At 63.9% G+C, this 16,464-nt stretch overlaps 3 protein-coding genes across 33 annotated transcripts; 1 reads left to right on the top strand and 2 right to left on the bottom strand.

Annotated features, from left to right (window-relative positions):
• Positions 1-268: 268 nt before the first annotated feature.
• POLR2L (RNA polymerase II, I and III subunit L) lies at positions 269-2,560 on the top strand. The gene is made up of 2 exons (XM_045372438.2): positions 269-384; positions 2,284-2,560. The coding sequence occupies exons 1-2, from the start codon at positions 290-292 to the stop codon at positions 2,390-2,392; spliced, it is 204 nt and encodes a 67-aa protein (XP_045228373.1). The 5' UTR covers positions 269-289; the 3' UTR covers positions 2,393-2,560.
• Positions 2,561-3,903: 1,343 nt separating this feature from the next.
• CD151 (CD151 molecule (Raph blood group)) lies at positions 3,904-9,452 on the bottom strand. 19 transcript variants are annotated; one of them, XM_074012776.1, is made up of 9 exons: positions 9,205-9,452; positions 7,571-7,632; positions 6,650-6,883; positions 6,355-6,546; positions 5,969-6,043; positions 5,457-5,561; positions 5,189-5,347; positions 4,728-4,814; positions 3,904-4,624 (listed from the first exon to the last, which is right to left on the bottom strand). In XM_074012776.1, the coding sequence occupies exons 3-9, from the start codon at positions 6,731-6,733 to the stop codon at positions 4,565-4,567; spliced, it is 762 nt and encodes a 253-aa protein (XP_073868877.1). In that variant the 5' UTR covers positions 6,734-6,883; positions 7,571-7,632; positions 9,205-9,452; the 3' UTR covers positions 3,904-4,564. The 19 variants fall into 19 exon arrangements, with proteins under 19 accessions (XP_073868877.1, XP_065385420.1, XP_073868876.1 ...); XM_065529348.1 differs by having other exon boundaries at positions 6,650-6,740; XM_074012775.1 differs by having other exon boundaries at positions 7,575-7,632.
• A 971-nt stretch (positions 9,453-10,423) lies between these two features.
• On the bottom strand, positions 10,424-16,277 carry CRACR2B (calcium release activated channel regulator 2B). Of its 13 annotated transcripts, XM_065529328.2 has the most exons (11): positions 16,167-16,277; positions 15,766-15,863; positions 13,654-13,850; positions 13,464-13,575; positions 12,877-13,066; positions 12,290-12,454; positions 12,085-12,172; positions 11,709-11,801; positions 11,375-11,541; positions 11,111-11,182; positions 10,424-10,863 (listed from the first exon to the last, which is right to left on the bottom strand). In XM_065529328.2, exons 3-11 carry the CDS (start codon positions 13,816-13,818, stop codon positions 10,689-10,691), a joined length of 1,227 nt encoding a protein of 408 aa, XP_065385400.1. In that variant the 5' UTR covers positions 13,819-13,850; positions 15,766-15,863; positions 16,167-16,277; the 3' UTR covers positions 10,424-10,688. The 13 variants fall into 13 exon arrangements, 12 of the variants coding, with proteins under 12 accessions (XP_065385400.1, XP_073868854.1, XP_065385398.1 ...); XR_012422876.1 differs by lacking the exons at positions 15,766-15,863; positions 16,167-16,277 and adding an exon at positions 14,976-15,178 and having other exon boundaries at positions 12,085-12,191; positions 12,290-12,530; XM_074012753.1 differs by lacking the exon at positions 15,766-15,863 and having other exon boundaries at positions 12,290-12,530.
• Between the last annotated feature and the right edge of the window lie 187 nt (positions 16,278-16,464).

Raw genomic sequence — 16,464 nt, 5'->3', positions numbered from 1 at the left:
GCCCTGCTCAGACGCCGTAGCTCCGGGACGCACCAAGATGGTGGGCGGGGGTGTGTCGTCTGTTGCTGCCGCGGCCGTGCAGGCCCAGGAGCCCCGGGCCGCATGGGGAATCCCCATGGCGGCGGAAATTGCGGCCAGCTGCGCCGGGGCCAGTGTATGAACGGCTGGGGCAGCGGAGAACGAGCGGAGCCGGTCCCCCCGCGATAGTGGACGCGCCCGGGGCGGGGCCTGGGGGGAGTGCTTCCCGTGCGGCCGGACCGGGCCGGGCAGTCTGGGACGCGCCGCCGCCATGATCATTCCTGTACGGTGTTTCACTTGCGGCAAGATCGTCGGCAACAAGTGGGAGGCCTACCTGGGGCTGCTGCAGGCCGAGTACACTGAGGGGTGAGGCGCGGGCTGGGGCCGGGGCTGGGGGCTGAGTCCGCCCTGGGGTGCGGGCCGGGGCGGGAGGCGCAGCGCTGCCTGGGGCCGGCGCTCCATGAGCAGCTTCATACCCGGCCACTCCGGCCCAGCTCTGTGATCTGCTTTCGGGAGAACATTGTCCCCTGAAGTCTGGGGAGAGAGCGGAGTTGGGCTTCAAACCAGTGGTGTCCTGGGGATTCTAGGTGGCCTGGCGGGTGGCAGGCGTCTTGTCACCCGCAGTAAAGCCCTTGGTCTCCGTCCTAATCTCTCGTCTCTGCTCCCAGACCCACCCCATGTCCTGCAAACCTCGCTGCAGGACAGGCGGGCGCGGCGGCTCACGCCTGTAATCCCAGAAGTTTGGGAGGCCGAGGCGAGAGGCTTGCTTGAGCCCAGGAGGTCGAGACCAGCCTGGACAACCTGGGGAGACCCTGATCTCCAGAAATTTTTTCTTTTTTTTTTTTGGGGGGGACGGAGTCTCGCTCTGTCGCCCAGGCTGGAGTGCAGCGGCGCGATCTCGGCTCAGTGCAACCTCTGCTTCCTGGGCTCCAGGAATTCTCCCCAGTCGCCGGGACTACAGGCGTGTCCACGCCCGGCTAATTTTTGTATTTTTAGTAGAGATAGGAGTTCGCCATGTTGGCCAGGCTGGTCTCGAACTCCTGACCTCAGGTGATCCACCTGCCTCGGCCTCCTGGAGTGCTGAGATGACAGGTGTGAGCCACCGCCCCTGGCCCTCTTATCTTTTTAATTCCCCGGACTTGGTGGTGCACACCTGTGGTCCCAGCTACTTGGAAGGCTGAGGCGAGAGAATCGCTTGAGGCTGGGAGGCAGGTGAAGATTTCAGTGAGCCGAGATCACGCCACTGCACTCCAGCCTGGATGAGAGAGTGAAACTCCGTGTCACGCACACACACACACACACACAGAAAAAGAAATGCAGGGCAGACTTGCTGACCACCCTCATCATCGGGCTTTGTGGGGGAGGCATCCTTCTCCTGTGCTTGTCCCTCAGTGCTGCTGTCACCACCGTGCCTGAGTCTTGGTGCCCCTGCTGGAGTCTGACCCTTGCCTGCTGAGTCCTGGTCACATGTGAAACCCCAGGCTCGTGTGTGCCAGCCTGCCATAGGCTCTCAGTGCAGCTTGCTGGACGAATGAGTAAAGCGAGTGGGCTGCCAGAGTGAGTGGCTGGTGGCCTGTCCAGACCCTTTCCCAGGGATATGAACTGCAGGGGCCTCCCATGTGGCCTCCCCTTTCCCAAGCTTCTCTCTCTGCACATTGGAGCCATCAGTGTGGGAGTTTTCTGGAAGTATTGATGGTGACTGGACCTTGGTCCCAGGGAAATTAAAGCTTCTAATTGGCTTGGGAAATGGGAGAGGTGGCTCCCTGGAGAAGCAGTCTCTCCCTGATTGAAGGAAGCAGAGGTGAGAAAAGACGCCACAGTGGCAGAGTAGGGCTTGCTCTGGGGTGGGGGATGAACCAGCTAAGGGCAGGCCCCTGGAGAGCTACCCTGCTGTGGCTGGTGCGGGATGAGGGGAGCTGCGCATCAGGACCTCGGTGGCCTTGGTTTTCTATGCTCCCCCAATTACCTCTAGTTTTCGTTTCATTTATATTTCTTACATATGTTAGACACACATATGTACAGCCAGAGTAGGTGGGAGAGAAGGCTCCTCACGCTCCACCCAGGGATCTGGGCATTGCCAGGTTACTCCAGCCAGGATCATACCGCTAGGTCTCTACTTCTCATCCAGGTGAATGTGTTCGCCTTGCCGGTAGCAGGGGAGTGAGGCCAGCAGGCAGTGAGAGGCGGCCTGGATGTGGGCTCCAGGCCTGTGCAGACCGTGGAGAACTCAGCTGGCCTCTCTGTTCCTCCCCTCGCTTGACACAGGGATGCGCTGGACGCCCTGGGCCTGAAGCGCTACTGCTGCCGCCGGATGCTGCTGGCCCACGTGGACCTGATCGAGAAGCTGCTCAATTATGCACCCCTGGAGAAGTGACCAGGCTGGAATCCGCCTACCTGCCATGCTGACCATGGGCCATGAGCATCCTGCCCCAAGTTCACAAGGCTGAGGCATCCAGGAGCTGGCGCAATGCCTCGCCACAGCGTGTGTGTGTCCCATCCCCCACTCTGGAAGGAACAATCCAGTAAAGGTCTTTCAGAACTACCAAGGTCCCAGCCCTCACTAGGATGTCAGGGGCCAGGACTAGGCCCAGCTTTCACCGCGGCAGCCCAGGGAAGCCGACTGGGCCATGAATTCTCCTAGCCCTGGGGCCAGCCTGTTCCACAGGTACCCCTGCAGGAGGTGCTGCCAGGAGAGCCTTCCATCTCAGGGCTGAGGTTCCCTCCTTCTGGGTGCTCTTCAGACTGAGCAGAGGCTCCTGTACTCTCTCTCTTGGAATCTGAAGAGCCAGATTTAGGCCAGGCACGGTGGCTCACCCCTATAATCCCAGCACTTTGGGAGGCCAAGGCGGGTGGATCACGAGGTCAGGAGATTGAGGCCATGCTGGCTAACACGGTGAAACCCCGTCTCTACTAAACATACAAAACAAAAAAAACAGCCAGGCGAGGTGCCGGGCGCCTGTAGTCCCAGCTACTCGGGAGGCTGAGGCAGGAGAACTGCTTGAACCCGGGAGGGGGAGCTTGCAGTGAGCCGAGATTGCGCCACTCACTCCAGCCTGGGTGACAGTGAGACTCCATCTCAAAAAAAAAGAAAAAAAAGAACCAGATCGTCTGGGGCCCAGTCTTTGCTATGGTCACGGATGCCAGCACCTGCTGGCCCCTGCCCACTGCTGCCTGTCCCTGAGGGTCCCACCCGAGTCTAGCAGGGAGGGCAGGCCTTAAGACACCCCTAGCTGGCTTGGGAGGCGGCCCTAAGGAGGCCCTGCTGTCCAGGCAGTGCTGCCAGCAAGCACCCCAGGTCAGATGGCCCTGCTGCTGAGATACCTGGCGTGGTGCCCTCTGGTGGGGGAGAATGGGTCTGCCTGAGGGTCTTCAGTTCTGAGCCTTAGGGACAGGAGCCTGGGCAGTGGGGGGTACAATCAGTGACTGAACCCTGGCTCCCGTCTCCAGGGTACCTCTGCCAGACACCAGGCTCTGGTATCTCCCATCCGTGCCCCCAGCAGGGCCTATAGGCTCTACCATGTAAACCCCCTCACCCTACTGCCCCCACCCATCTGCCTGACGCCTCTTACCTGGGCACAGCCCCCAGTGTGCACCCTTCCCATGTCTGCTCCCCCCCATGACCAGAAGGGTCTTTGGAAACCATTTTTCCTCTCCCCCAGGGGCTCTGAACACACCACCATCTCACCATTTAGAAACATGCTCAGTTCTTTCTGCTGTGAGACCTGTGCTTGGCTGTCCCTGGCATCAGACCTCCCTTCCCTGGAGCCCCATGGGGGCTGTGTCCTGGCTCTGCCCTTCTTTGTCCTGACACTGCAAGGAGGGGTCTGTCTACCCTGCTGGACGTGATGGGCCCTGAGAACAGACCATCTCACCAGCACAGCGGGCTCGTCCATCTGCCCCAGAAGTGTTTATTGAGCACCTGTATGTGGCAGGGATGATTGTAGGCATCTGGGTACAGCAGTGAACAAAACTGGGAGGCCCCTGCCCCACACAGGCACATGGATGGGGCAGTGCACAGTGACCATGTGGCATTTCGGGTGGTGGTGACCGCGGTGGGGAAGACAGCAGGGGCTCTGAGGGAGACGAGGCCTGGGTGGGGAGGGGCAGAGGCCCAGGCCCAAGGGTCAGACCTTACTCAGTTTCTCTGACTGGGATGGGGCCATGTGGCTGCAAGGCAAAGCCCCAATCCCTGAAGGGCCTGGGGTGTGAAGGGCTTCTCCCCCTGCTGGGAACACTCGGCCTTGCCCTACTCAGCAAGGCCCCTTCCAGCCTGCATCTGACCACCAGGCAGAATGTGTTCAGGCAGCCCCACAAAACACCCCCGATACCGTCGTCCCGCCAGCCCCCCTTACTTCCCTGCTGGGCTTTGGTGTGCAGCGAAAGGCACTTGAAGCTGCCTCTGGGGTTGGGGTCCCCAGAGGTTATGGTGATGGCACAGGGTGGGTGTCATCAGGGAGCCCAACCCCTGGCACTTAGTAGTCTCAGCTCAGTAGTTGGGTGCAGCAGCAGCAAGGCACAGAGAGCCGCAGCCAAGCCCAGGGCAGGGTCAGTAGTGCTCCAGCTTGAGGCTCCTGTATAGGCAGCATGTGAAGATCATGCCAAAGACCTGTGTGCAGAGCCAGGCGGGCATAAGTAGACGCCGTGGGGCCAGCAACCACCGCCCTGCCCCACGTCCCTGACAAAATACCCGTCACCCCGCGTGCCCTCACCTGCACACAGGCAATGCCGGTCCCCACAGCCCCAATGACCCTGAGGTGCTCCTGGATGAAGGTCTCCAACTTGGTGATGCAGCCGCCCTGCGGGGCGCAGATGGGTGCTGAAGGTTGGCCCAGGGGGCACTTCCCACTGGCCCCCACCACCTCCAGGGTGTGGCCATGCCCACCCCTAGCACCTACGCAGCCAGGCCACTGACAGCTCAGCCAGCCACTGGGCTGCCCACCCACCACCTCCTAAGATACCGGAGGCGTGGTCTCACTGCCCACATCTGGCCACTGGGCTGCCCACCCACCTCCCGTAGATGTTGGAGGCGTGGTCTCACTGCCCACATCCGGCCACTGGGGTGACCCACCTCCTCATAGATACTGGGGTGCCCCCATACCTTCTCATAGATACTGGAGGCCCCCCACACTTCCTCATAGATACTGGAGGTATGGTTCCGCTGCCCACCCACCTCCACCTTGTAGATGTTGGAGGCATGGTCCCGCTGCCCACAACCAGCCACCACCGTCTTGCAGCAGCTGTCGGGGACGACGCGGCCACCGGCCTCCCCTGAGCGGATCCACTCACTGTCCCGCCAGTCCTGTGAGTTGTTGCTGCCACAGCAGTGGAACTGCATCAAGAACAAGGCTCAGGGTGAGACCTGGGACCAGAGGCTCCTGCACAGGTCCAGGGAGGCCCTGGGGATGCATGCACCCTCCCAGCACCACCCACCCACCCACCTCCTGCTGCAGCTGGTCCACAGCGCTGGTCACGGCCTGGTGACCCGGCTGGTGGTAGCGCTTGGCCATGGTGTCCTTAAGGTTCTCCTTGAGCTCTGTGTTCAGCTGGGGTTTGGGGTACAACAAACTTCAGTCTCAGTCTAAGACCTTCCAAGGTGGGGCTGGCAGAGCCCCAGGATGGCCTGAGGGGAGGCCCAGGTCCTGGCTCAGAGCCAGAGGGAAGGGCTGAGGTCAGACCTCAGCATGAGGGGAGGTTGGGTGGTGCCAGGACCGTCACCAGGGTGACAGTGGAGTGCGGCAGAGGCAGAGATGGCTTCCGGATCCCCTGGACACCTGCCTGACCCCATGTGCCCCTGCAGAGACCTAGACCTCACCTCCAAGGCCCAGTGGCACGTTGGTCAGCTCTGGGACCGTGGGGATAGGGGCTGGGGCTAGCCACGTGTGTGCATCTGTGTGTGTCCACCCCACCTGTGCATGTCTGTGTCTCTGAATGGCCTGCCCAGGCCCCTCACCTGCTGGTAGTAGACATAGGCGAGGACACCAGCGATGATCTCCAGCAGAAAGATGATGAGGAGCAGGATGAAGTACTGGGTGGGGGGGGGCAGGGTGCACAAGGAGGCCTAGTTCTGAGGCCTAGTGCCTGGGCACCTCAGAGCAGAGTCCCCACCCCGGCTCCCCAGGCTCCAGGTGGGGGCTGAGTGGCGGCCACCCTCCCTGAAGGTTTCTTGTGGAGCTGGTGTCTTCCCTCAGCTGGTCCAGCGGGAATGTGGGGACCCACAGGACTAGGCAGGGGTGGAAAGACCGTGCCCCCCCAGGTGAGCACAGCAAGGCACAGGTTCAACAACCCCCTTGGGCCCCATCCAAACCACCCCGCCCCGTGGCCCTGCGCCCTGCTGACCAGGCGCAGCAGGTTCCGACGCTCCTTGAAGGTGGCACAGCAGCCCAAGACCCCGGTCACCATGACGACAGCGCCCGCCACCACCAGGATGTAGGCTGTGGCCAGGTAGGTGCCCGAGGCCAGGAGGCTGATGTAGTCACTCTTGAGGGCCAGCGTCCAGATGCCCACTGCCATGACAGCCAGGCCGGCCAGCTACAAGCAGTACACACCAGTCACCGAGTCTGCCCAGGTCTGATGGTGACCCAGGAGGGGCAGGGGTGGGGGTGGGAGTGGGGGCAAGGCGACCCCTCCTCACCCAGAAGCAGCAGTTGTAGGTAAACAGCAGGTACTTGAGGCAAACGGTGCCACATGTTGTCTTCTTCTCGTTAAACTCACCCATCCTGGGGCTGGGGAGGCAGGGGAGGGGTCAGCGGGGCCACAGCACCAGACCCCTGACAGGGACAGATAGGAGGAGGGAACACAGATGCCCAAGCCAGCCCAGGAGTCGGGTGGAGCCAGCCACTGTCCTGGGAGACCTGCGAAGGAGCCCCTGTGGGAACATGACGTGTCACCTCCTAGCGACTCAGGAGCCCTGACCAGGTGCAGCCACGAGAGACCCCTGGTGCCCACAGATAGGCCAGGGGTCATGGAGGACCGCCCATCATCACTGCTGACTCATCCCTGCTGGCGGCCCGGGGAGGAAGCCCTAGCGGGTACCTCCGGTGAGCTCATGCCAGCCTGCCCGCCCCCCACGGCATTCCCGGGGCCCCACGTCACAGGCTGACAGGAGACTACGGGCCTTCAGTGAGGGCGGAGGAGGCCACTCAGAGACAGAGACAGCAAAGGGGCAGAGGCTCAGACAGGCCCCAGCTCAGCCCCTTCCTAAGGCTCTCCAGGCCTGTTTACGGTCTGTTAAAGGGCAGCCCTTCCTTCCTCCTGGCCCGAGTGGGGAGAATGGAGCGTGGAGGCAGGTGGAGTCTGGCAGACTGGGAGGGTTTTTCCTGGACAGGGGACCCACACCAACACGAGGGGGCAGCACAGACAGGCTGTGCCCCTCCCCAGAGGCCCCGTGCCCTGCCCAACATGCAGCAGCGGGCAAGCTGTGAGCACAGGGAAGGCAGGGACCGCGTGGGGTGCAGACAGCAGGTGAGCGCCCCGGGCCACGTTTCCAGACAGCACAGCCAGGCCTGGACTTTCACCGCCCCGCTTGCTCTGCCCCACCCTGCCCAGCACACACCAACCGGGCTAGGAACGACTCTTCTGCAGGACAGGTGGACAGAAGCTCCCCAGGACTCTAGGCTAGAGGGGCAAGGACACGTCAGGTCACAGGTTACACGTCTGGCCCAAGGGCCAGAGTGGGCTGGGTTCATTCTGGAGGCAGAGAGAGGAGTGGCCAAGCCTGGTATTTTAGTCTGGGCTAGGGTGGGGCAAGGCAGAGGACATTTCTTTTCTTTTTTTCCTTTTTTTTTTTTTTTTTTGAGACGGAGTCTCACTGTGTCGCCCAGGCTGGAGTGCAGTGGTGGGATCTCAGCTCACTGCAAGCTCCGCTTCCCGGGTTCGCGCCATTCTCCTGCCTCAGCCTCCCAAGTAGCTGGGACTACAGGCGCCCGCCACCCGCCCGGCTAGTTTTTTGTATTTTTTTAGTAGAGACGGGGTTTCACCGTGTTGGCCAGGATGGTCTCGATCTCCCGACCTCATGATCTGCCCGTCTTGGCCTCCCAAAGTGCTGGGATTACAGGCTTGAGCCACCGTGCCCGGCCTTTTTCCTTTTTTTGAGATGGAGTTTCGCTCTGTCACCCAGGCTGGAGTGCAATGGTATGATCTCGATCTTGGCTCACTGCAACCTCCACCTCCTGAGTTCTAGCAATTCTCCTGCCTCATTCTCCTGAGTCATTGGGATCACAGGCGCCCACCACCACGCCCAGCTAATGTTTGTATTTTTAGTAGAGACAGGGTTTCACCATGTTGACCAGGCTGGTCTTGAACTCCTGACCTTAGGTGGTCCACCCGCCTTGGCCTCCCAAGGCAGAGGACATTCCCGGACAGTGTCTGATCCTGGGAGGGACCTCATGCCTTCCCCAGGTGCCCCACTCTTGGCCTTCGCTCCAGGCCCATCACTGGCCCTTCTGCCCCAAACAGCAGCAGCTACAGCCTGGGAAAGTAGCATCATGAAGCTCGCGGGGACAGACCTGACCACTGAGCTGAGAGGGGACATTCACCCTCCATGAAGCCCAGGGCCTAAATACACGCACGAGGGGTGGCACGAGCAGACCCTGCCACCAGCGGGGCGGTGTGCCTGCCACCGATGGGGGGGATGTGTGTCTGTCACTGAGCTGGGGGGATGTGTGAGCCCCTCACGGATGTGCCCCTGGCCTGGCTGTGAGGTCCCAGGCTTTCTGGAGAGGCTGGTTCAAGGCACAGATGCGGCCTCCACCGCGAGGACACAGGCGACCCGCTGCGGAGTGGCCCCTCTTCCCAGGAATGCCTAGTCCCTCTGAACCCCCTGGGAAAAGGCCATCCAAAAATAGCTCTCCGGCCCTCCCCGAGTCCCCGGGACCCGCACCAGGCCCCTGGGCGACCCGCGCCCTATCAGGGGGAGCCCCAGTCAGGAGGACCTGGGACTCCGCGCCTGCCAAGCGTCCCCGCGGCACTGCAATGAGGTCACCGCCGCCGACCCCGCCCGGCGCGGCCAATGGCGCGCCCACTTGCACGCGGGCGGGGGCGGCTGCGGGCGGAGGGAAGGCTGCCGTGTCCAGGGACAATGAGCAGGGTGTCCAGGCTGCGCGTCCCGGGACCCCTGGGCCGAAGGGTGCCGTCAGGCCGGTCCAAGAGTCCGGGAGGCGCCTCTCCTTGCCACTGCGCCTCCCTCACCCGACCGGCGTCCGCCTCCCGCGGAAGGGCCTGCGAAGGAGCTGGGCCAGGCGGTGGGTGCGGCCTCCCGGAACCTCCCGGCGCCTGCGGCTGGGCCTCCGGGACTGGGGCGCGCAGGGCCTTCGGCCTCCTCGTTCCCCTCGCCCCGCTCGGTCGGGCTGCCGTGACGTCGCACTCACCTACCACTCGTCGGAGTCCGGGACCGGGCGGCGGCGGCTGCGGGGGCGGCGGCTCCCAGCGCTGAGAATGCGCGGCCCGGCGCCTCCGAGGGGGACGCCCCGCCCCGCCCAGGCCCCGCCCCGGCCTCAAGCCCCGCCCGGGGCGTCAGGAGCTCGACAGGTCTGAACCCGCGTGGCGGGCGGGAGCCGGTGGGTGTAGGCGCTGGGGGTCGACCCGACACTGCGGAGGCCGGGCGAGTTGCAGCCCTGGGGGTGCCAACAGCCCATCAAGGGCTCATCCGGTCCAGGGACAGAGGAGCTGGGCGGGAGGCGGGCCCGGAGATAACACGGCAACCAGCCCAGCCAGAGGGCCTGGGCTGTGGCGACCGGGCCCTCCTCCATGCCTAACCCCCATCTCTTTCTCAGCACCCAGGAACCGCCCAGAGGCTGCAGGGGTCGGCAGAACGGATGCCGGCCTGGGGGAGGGGAGGGCCTAGCGCTGTGGGTAGATGCAGGAGAGGGGCTACTCTGCGTGCAGTGTGGACAGCCTGGAGACCCGGGCAGGCCTGGGGTCCCAGCGAGAGATACCCATGGGGTTCTGGGGGGCCCATGCCCTCTAGACTGGAAGGGGCCACTGGGAGCGGTGGGAGGAGGTGAAGGAGGAATGGTAGGGCCGGCCTAGGGCTGCACCAAGAGGCGGAGAGTGGGAGTGAGGAAGGAGGGGGCTCCCCACCCACCAAGCTCATTCATCACTGCCACAGGTGAGGACCAGAATGGGAGGGGGTGGCCGACTGAGGCTAGGAACTGCCGGGGCTCCCTGGTGAGACAGTGGGGAACCCTGATCCACACACTGGCGAGGGCCTTGTGGAGGCTCCAGCCTTGATGGGTAGTGTGAGTTTGGGGCATAACCAGGGACACAAGAGGACACGCAGGACCTCAGCCCCATCGCCGCAGGCCCGTGCTCCCTGTGTTCACCCACACAGCACGTGTGCACAGTGCCCACCTCATGCATGTGGCACACACAGGCTGTGGCCCCCAGATGCACGGAAGGCCCAGGAGGATGCAGTGCAGTCAGTAGGTTTTATTTGATGAGGGGGGTTTTCTGCTGAACTGAGTTGGGGTTGCTTGGGGACAGAGCGAAGGCTGGCAGAGGGCACACGGGACCCTGACCACTCCCAGGCTAGGTCCTTCATGTCTTCAGTTCTTCAGTCAGGCGATCCTGGGGCCCCCTGGGGAGAGCCCACATCCTGAGTGGGTACCCCCTACCCATGACAAGCCTCCCAGAAGAGCAGCTTCTAGCTGATGCTCTGAGTCACTCGGAGCTGGTCACCGGGCACTGGGAAGGTGGCCAGAGCCTCGTCTGTGGGGCCGAGCCCAGCAGCAGCAGCAGCAGCAGGTGGGCCCAGGCAGGTGGGCAGTCGTCAGAGCCTTCCTGCGGCTGCCACTTGCCCGCCTGGCCTCGCAGGCGTCCCTGTCATCCCGCAGCCGTGTGTTCAGTTCCCTAGGAGAGGAGGAGTCAGACATTGAGAGGGTCTGAGGGAGCTCAAGGTTGGGGGGAGGCGGGCTCTGACTCCCCTCAGACTGAAGAGAGATGTCTGGCTGGGACTGCAGCGTTAGAGGTGAAAGGCAGAAAGGCAGACATAAGAAAAGATTCCAGTTGAGTAGAGTGGCAGCCAAGAATGTTGGGGAGCTTGGAGCCCCCAAGCTCTGCTGAGCCCCTTCCTTCTCAGGCCTGAGCCTGACTGTACCTGAGCAGCTCCAGTTGCCGTAGCAGGCTGTCTTTCTCTTTCTGCATGTTCCTGGAGACGGCGACCACCTCTCTGTGGATGGGAGGTGGTGATCCGGCTGCAGGAAGGCTCCTTGGGGAGCCCCAGGACCCCCTAGAAGACCCTCCCTCCCACTGGGCGGGCCTGGGACTTGAGATGGGGATGAAAGTGGCCCAGAGCTGAGCGCCTGTCGGCCCCGCCCGCGGGACACGTACGGGGGCCCGCCCCAGCCCCGTCCCCCGGCACCGTTGGGTTTGCTCCTGGCGGCCTCGCGCTTCGCTCTCCAGCCTGCGGATCTGCTCCTTCGCCCCTTCCAGCTGCGTTCGCAGCGCCTCGTGCGCCCGCCACAGCTGGGAGTTCTGGGCCTGCGCCTCCAGGTGCTCCGCAGCCCGGGCCTGCAGCTGCTGTTCTAACTGGAGGGTGGAAGGGTGGAAGGATGGAGACCGGCAAGGAACGCCCCCTCTTCCCCGGGGTGCTGCGCGGGCCCCAGGCTCCAGACAACCCGGGGACTGGGGACGCTGAGGCACAGGGGGAGAGTGCACGGGTGACCCTAGGGACGGGGCAGGGGCCAGGTGCTCACCTCCCGCTGCCGCAGGCCCGCGCGTTCCAGGTCCTGCTCGCGGCTCTGCAGCTCCAGCTCCAGGCGGCTTCTCTGCTCGCCGCGGGCAAAGTTCTGGGACGCAGGGAAGACCACTGAGCCTCCGCTGGCCGCCCGGCCATGCAAAAGAGGTACACGGAGGGCCAGGGACTGGGAGTGGGCCAGGGCGAGGCGGGGTCGGGTGGGGAAAACCAGGAGGGCGTGATGGCTGAGGCCCAGCGGGGTCTCATCCGGCTGAGGGCAGCCTGGACCCGCGGAGGTGGGGCCGTCGGGGAGGGATTAATTCGGAGAAGGCGGAGCCAGGAAGGCCAGCGCGGTGGGATTGGGCCTGGCGGGAGGGGCGGGGCCCGAGACCCACCTGACTCGGCTGGCGCCGGCTCTGCTCGCGCAGCTGCTCGGTCTCCTCGTACAGAGCGCGCACCTCCCTCTCGTGCTCGCTCTCGCGCCTTCGGGGGACCAGGCGACCTCGGATGAGAACTTGCCAGTGCTACAGCCCCCCGGCACCACCTCTGCTGCTACCCTGAGGCCCTCCACTGGCTCCCAGACCCCACCCCGGCCCTCACCTCCGCAGCGCCTGCTCCAGGCCGTCGCGCTCCCGGGCCGCCTCCTCCAGGCAGGCTGACGCGCGTATCAGAACATCCTCGAAAGAGCTCAGCAACTCGGGGCGCTCGCGCTGCAGCCGGGCCCAGAGCGTCCTCACAGCCCGCTGCCTGGAGGGCGGGCGGGAACTGAGGCTGGAGCTGGCAGAGGCGGGGAGCAGGCTCCCTTCCGCCAACGGCAAACCCTTGGGAGACTCCTTCGTCCCTGGGCAGGACAGGAGCACTTGCAGCGTGCAGGGCATCCCTCCCGTGAGCGCTTTCGCCCCTGCCCGGCGTGCGTGGTCGGTGTGCGTATCCCGGGCAGTGCCAGTATGTGGCCCCGCGCCCGGCGCTGCCCCTCCTCCCTGCAGCCCTGGCTGCTGCCTCATGAAATGCAAATTCTGCGGGAAATCACGCCAGGTCCCTCCCAAGGAGTCGCAGCTGACGCTAGGCTAGGCCTGACCCGCCCTAGAGACCCTGTGCAGGACCAGCACTCGGGTGACAAGGGCAGACAGCATGCAGGCAGAGAAACAGCAGAGGGGGCAGTGGGAGCGGGGCCAGCGCCGACTCACTCGCCCAGGACCGGGGCCACCCCCAGTTGCTCCAACACAGTGTGGAATCGCTCCTCCTCTTCCTCCTCCTCCTCATCCAGAGAGGCCCCCGTGCCCTGCACGTCGAGCCAGCCCCAGCCCGACTCAAAGGTCTCCTCGGGAGTCCTGCGGGGGGTCGCTCCCTGGGCCGACTCCACCCCCACAAACATCCCTGCGGGCATGGAGCGAGCGATTACCACCGCTGTGGGTCGCCACCCTGGCTCTGTCCCCGTTCACCCTCCCAACGAGTATCCTGCCCTCTCTCAGGGCCCAGTTTCCTGTTTTTCTTCCTTATTCTGGTCCTATTGGCCTGGGAACAAGAGGTGACAGGCCGGCTCCCAGCCCCACCGGAGCTTAGCACGGGAGAGGAGGTGAGGGGCAGGAAGGTCAGCTCCACACACTGGACAGCAGCTGGGAGCCCCCAAGCGCCAGTGCGTGCAGACACCAGCACGGGCCCCGGAGGGAGGAGGAGGAGAGGCACAGGCAGCCCTCGGGGCGCCACAGGTGCCAGGCCTCCTGATCAGGCCTCCAGCTCTGGGCAGTGGGAGATAGGCAGGCCTCAGGCTCACCCAGGCCCAGGCAGAACTCCCGGGCAGTGAGAAAGCCAGTGTGAGCCTGGTCCAGACTTTCAAACACGGCCTCCAGCTGCTCTGGTGTGAGGGGCAGGTCGCTCTGGAGTCCCTGGTCAGGGAAGGAGAGCAGAGATGAGCTGCTGAGGTCAACCAGGGCCGAAGCAAACTCTTGGGGCGAGGGACTCACCTGCAGGTCGTGCCTGGTGATGAAACCCTTGGCCTCCTTGTCACACAGCAGAAACAGCTCCTGGGCCTGTTCCAGCATTGCAGCCTGTGGCCCTGCAGAGCCCCCCTCAAGTTCCCCCTCCTCCTCCTGGGCCTCATCAGCCCCAGGCTTTCCAGGGCTGGCCATGGGAGCAGGGGGCCTCAGTTGGCCTTCAGGTGCTGTGAAGCCAAGGGAGGGTCAGAAAAAATTCAGGAGGGGAGCAGATGGGGTGCAAATATGTCTGACGGCTCAGCTGAGGGCCCTCCCTGCAGCAGGTGGGAAGGTAGACAGAAGGCAAGGTGGGGCCAGGGGGGTGGATGTAGAAAATGCTGCAGGGTTGGGGTGTCACTCGGGTGGGTGATGCAGCTCAGGACCTGTGAGTACTGCCCCAGTGGGTCTGGCATCTCAGGAGGTTGGAACCCAGGGAGAGGCTACAGCCCTAGGAGGGGCTGCCGACTTTGGGAGAGGGGGAGCTGGAGGTGAGGGCAATCTCAAGGGCCAGTGGAGAAGACATGGTGATAAGGAAGGTGGGATCCTGAAAGCTGAGAGGAGCTGGCTGCAGGTCAGTGAGGGAGGAGCCCGTCACGCTCTGCAACTGGAGATCTGGTCCCAAGTGAGGGCTCAACCAGTCCTGACCAAGTCCTTAGCCCCTGGCCTGGGCCTGTGTGGCCCAGCCTCATGACAGCTGGCAGGCAGGGCAAACTTCTCCCTTCTGCCCACTGGCGCCTCCCTCCACACAACTAAGCCGACAGACTGCAGGGGCAAGGTCCCAGCCTGCGGAGCCCTGCCTCTGAGGCTCCACTCGGAAACACTCAGATTCGAGACCTAATACCCCTGCCCCCCAACACTAAGGCCCTTCCCTGTCCCAGAACTCCCTGGGGCCTCCCATCCCACCTCCTTGCAGGGACACCCCTCCCCCTAACCAGAGCCACCTGTCCTTCACACAGTGTCCTAATCCCGGATTTCCCAAAGCTGCTCCCCAGCAAAACCCGCCTTCCCCAACCAGGGAGCTGTGATCCTCTCCCCTCACTCCCCGCCCAGGGTCCTTCCAGGTTCCTTAGCCCAGGCGACCTTCAAAGAGGGCAAGTCTGGGCAGGTGAGAGAAGGGGACACAAGAGGCCAGGGCCATTGCCTCCAAGCCACGTTGTCGCCTCTCCCTCCGGCTTGCCGGCTAGACCGGAGGTCCACCCTAGCCGGAAGCCGCGTGGCGGCAGGGCCCCAGGGAGCTGGAAGGATGGGCTGGCTGGGTGGGGCGGCCAACCGCCTGCGCTCCCCGAAACTCTAGGGTACAAGCCCGCCCTTACCCCTGCCGCCGCGCGCCCCGAGGGTGTAACTCGAGTTCCCGACCGAGACGCTCAGGTTTGGCGCGGGCCACGGCGGCCCCGAGGGGGTGCCGGCGGCGGGTGCCGGGCGGGCGGCGGTGGAGGGGCCTCAGCGGTGGGACCAGCGGTCGCCTACCTGCGAACGGCGCCGCCGCACCTGCCGCGCGCCCAGGGCCGCTCCTCCCGGAAACGCTGGGCGCGCCCCGCCCCAGCTGAGACCCGGACGGGGCGCCGGGGGCACCGGGCCCGGAGCGACCCCTGCCGCCTCCCAGGCACCGAGACCCCTGCTTGGGCCGGCCCCGGGAGGAGCCGCTCTGCGCCGCTGTGGCCTGTCCCCGCCTCTCTGCGCTGCCCCGGCTGCCCGACCCGTGGAGGCTCGAGCGAGCAGTGGAGCAACGATGTGCCCTGGAGACCCAGGGACCCCCCAGAGCTGGGACAAGGCAGCGGGGGGCGGGCGCAGACACCAGCGTCTGGGAGGGGCCACTCCTGTCCGTGGGGAGCCTGACTTAAGGCACCAAAAAGTGTGTGTAGGAAAAGGCCGGGCAGGAAACAGACCAAATACTTTCAGCGGTTATCTCTAGGGGTGGGGAGCCTTTACTTTCTTCTCGATACTTTCCCAGTTTTTAAACAATAAACACGTAGGCCAGGCGCCTGTAATCCCAGCACTTTGGGAAGCCGAGGCAGGGGCGGATCACCTGAGGTCAGGAGTTCGAGACCAGCCTGTCCAACATGGCGAAACCCCATCTCTACTAAAAATACAAAAAACCCTAACCTGTAATCCCAGCTACTGGGGAGGCTGAGCCAGGAGAGTCGCTTGAACTCAGGAGGCAGAGGTTGCAGTGAGCAGAGATTGTGCCATTGTACTCCAGCCTGGGCGACAAGAACGAAACTCCATCTCAAAACAAAACAATGAACATGTAATGCTAGAAAATGTTTAACTTAGCAGTATTCAGTGTACACGTACGGGTGAACGAGCTGGGGACACAGGGAGGTCCCACCTCCACAGCCCCTCCTGGCTCTCCTTCTGGGGCCCAGCCCTGACTGGGGCTGCCAGTCAGGGGGAGGACTGGAAGGAGGAGCTGCCTGAGGCCAGAATGAAACCCTCCTGTGTGGGGAGAAAATTCCACCCAAGACCGAGGAGCCCTCCCCAGCCCGTCTGGCCCCCGCACCCACCTGAAGGGCTGGAATCACTCTCCCGCCCAGCAACCCTGGAGGGGTGCAAGGCCTCTGCTTCTCAAGGAAGGGGCCTGGGATCCAGCCTGCGACCCAGCTGAACCACAAAAGGCTGGGCTTATGGGACAGGACCTTGAAACCAAGGAGGGGGGTGGCCTCTGGCACAGGCGCAACAGGGACCTGCCTGGCCGGCTCGCCCAGTCCCAGATCCCAGAACCAACCGTTATTGTTGGCAGGGGGCTGCCACCACAGCCACCCCACGCCTTCTGGGAGGAGCAGGTGGGGACTGACTCTGACA

Source organism: Macaca fascicularis, chromosome 14 (genome assembly GCF_037993035.2).
Source record: "Macaca fascicularis isolate 582-1 chromosome 14, T2T-MFA8v1.1".
Taxonomy (NCBI): domain Eukaryota; kingdom Metazoa; phylum Chordata; class Mammalia; order Primates; family Cercopithecidae; genus Macaca; species Macaca fascicularis.
Note: the sequence above shows the minus strand (reverse complement) of the source record. Positions and strands in the feature narration are given on the sequence as shown.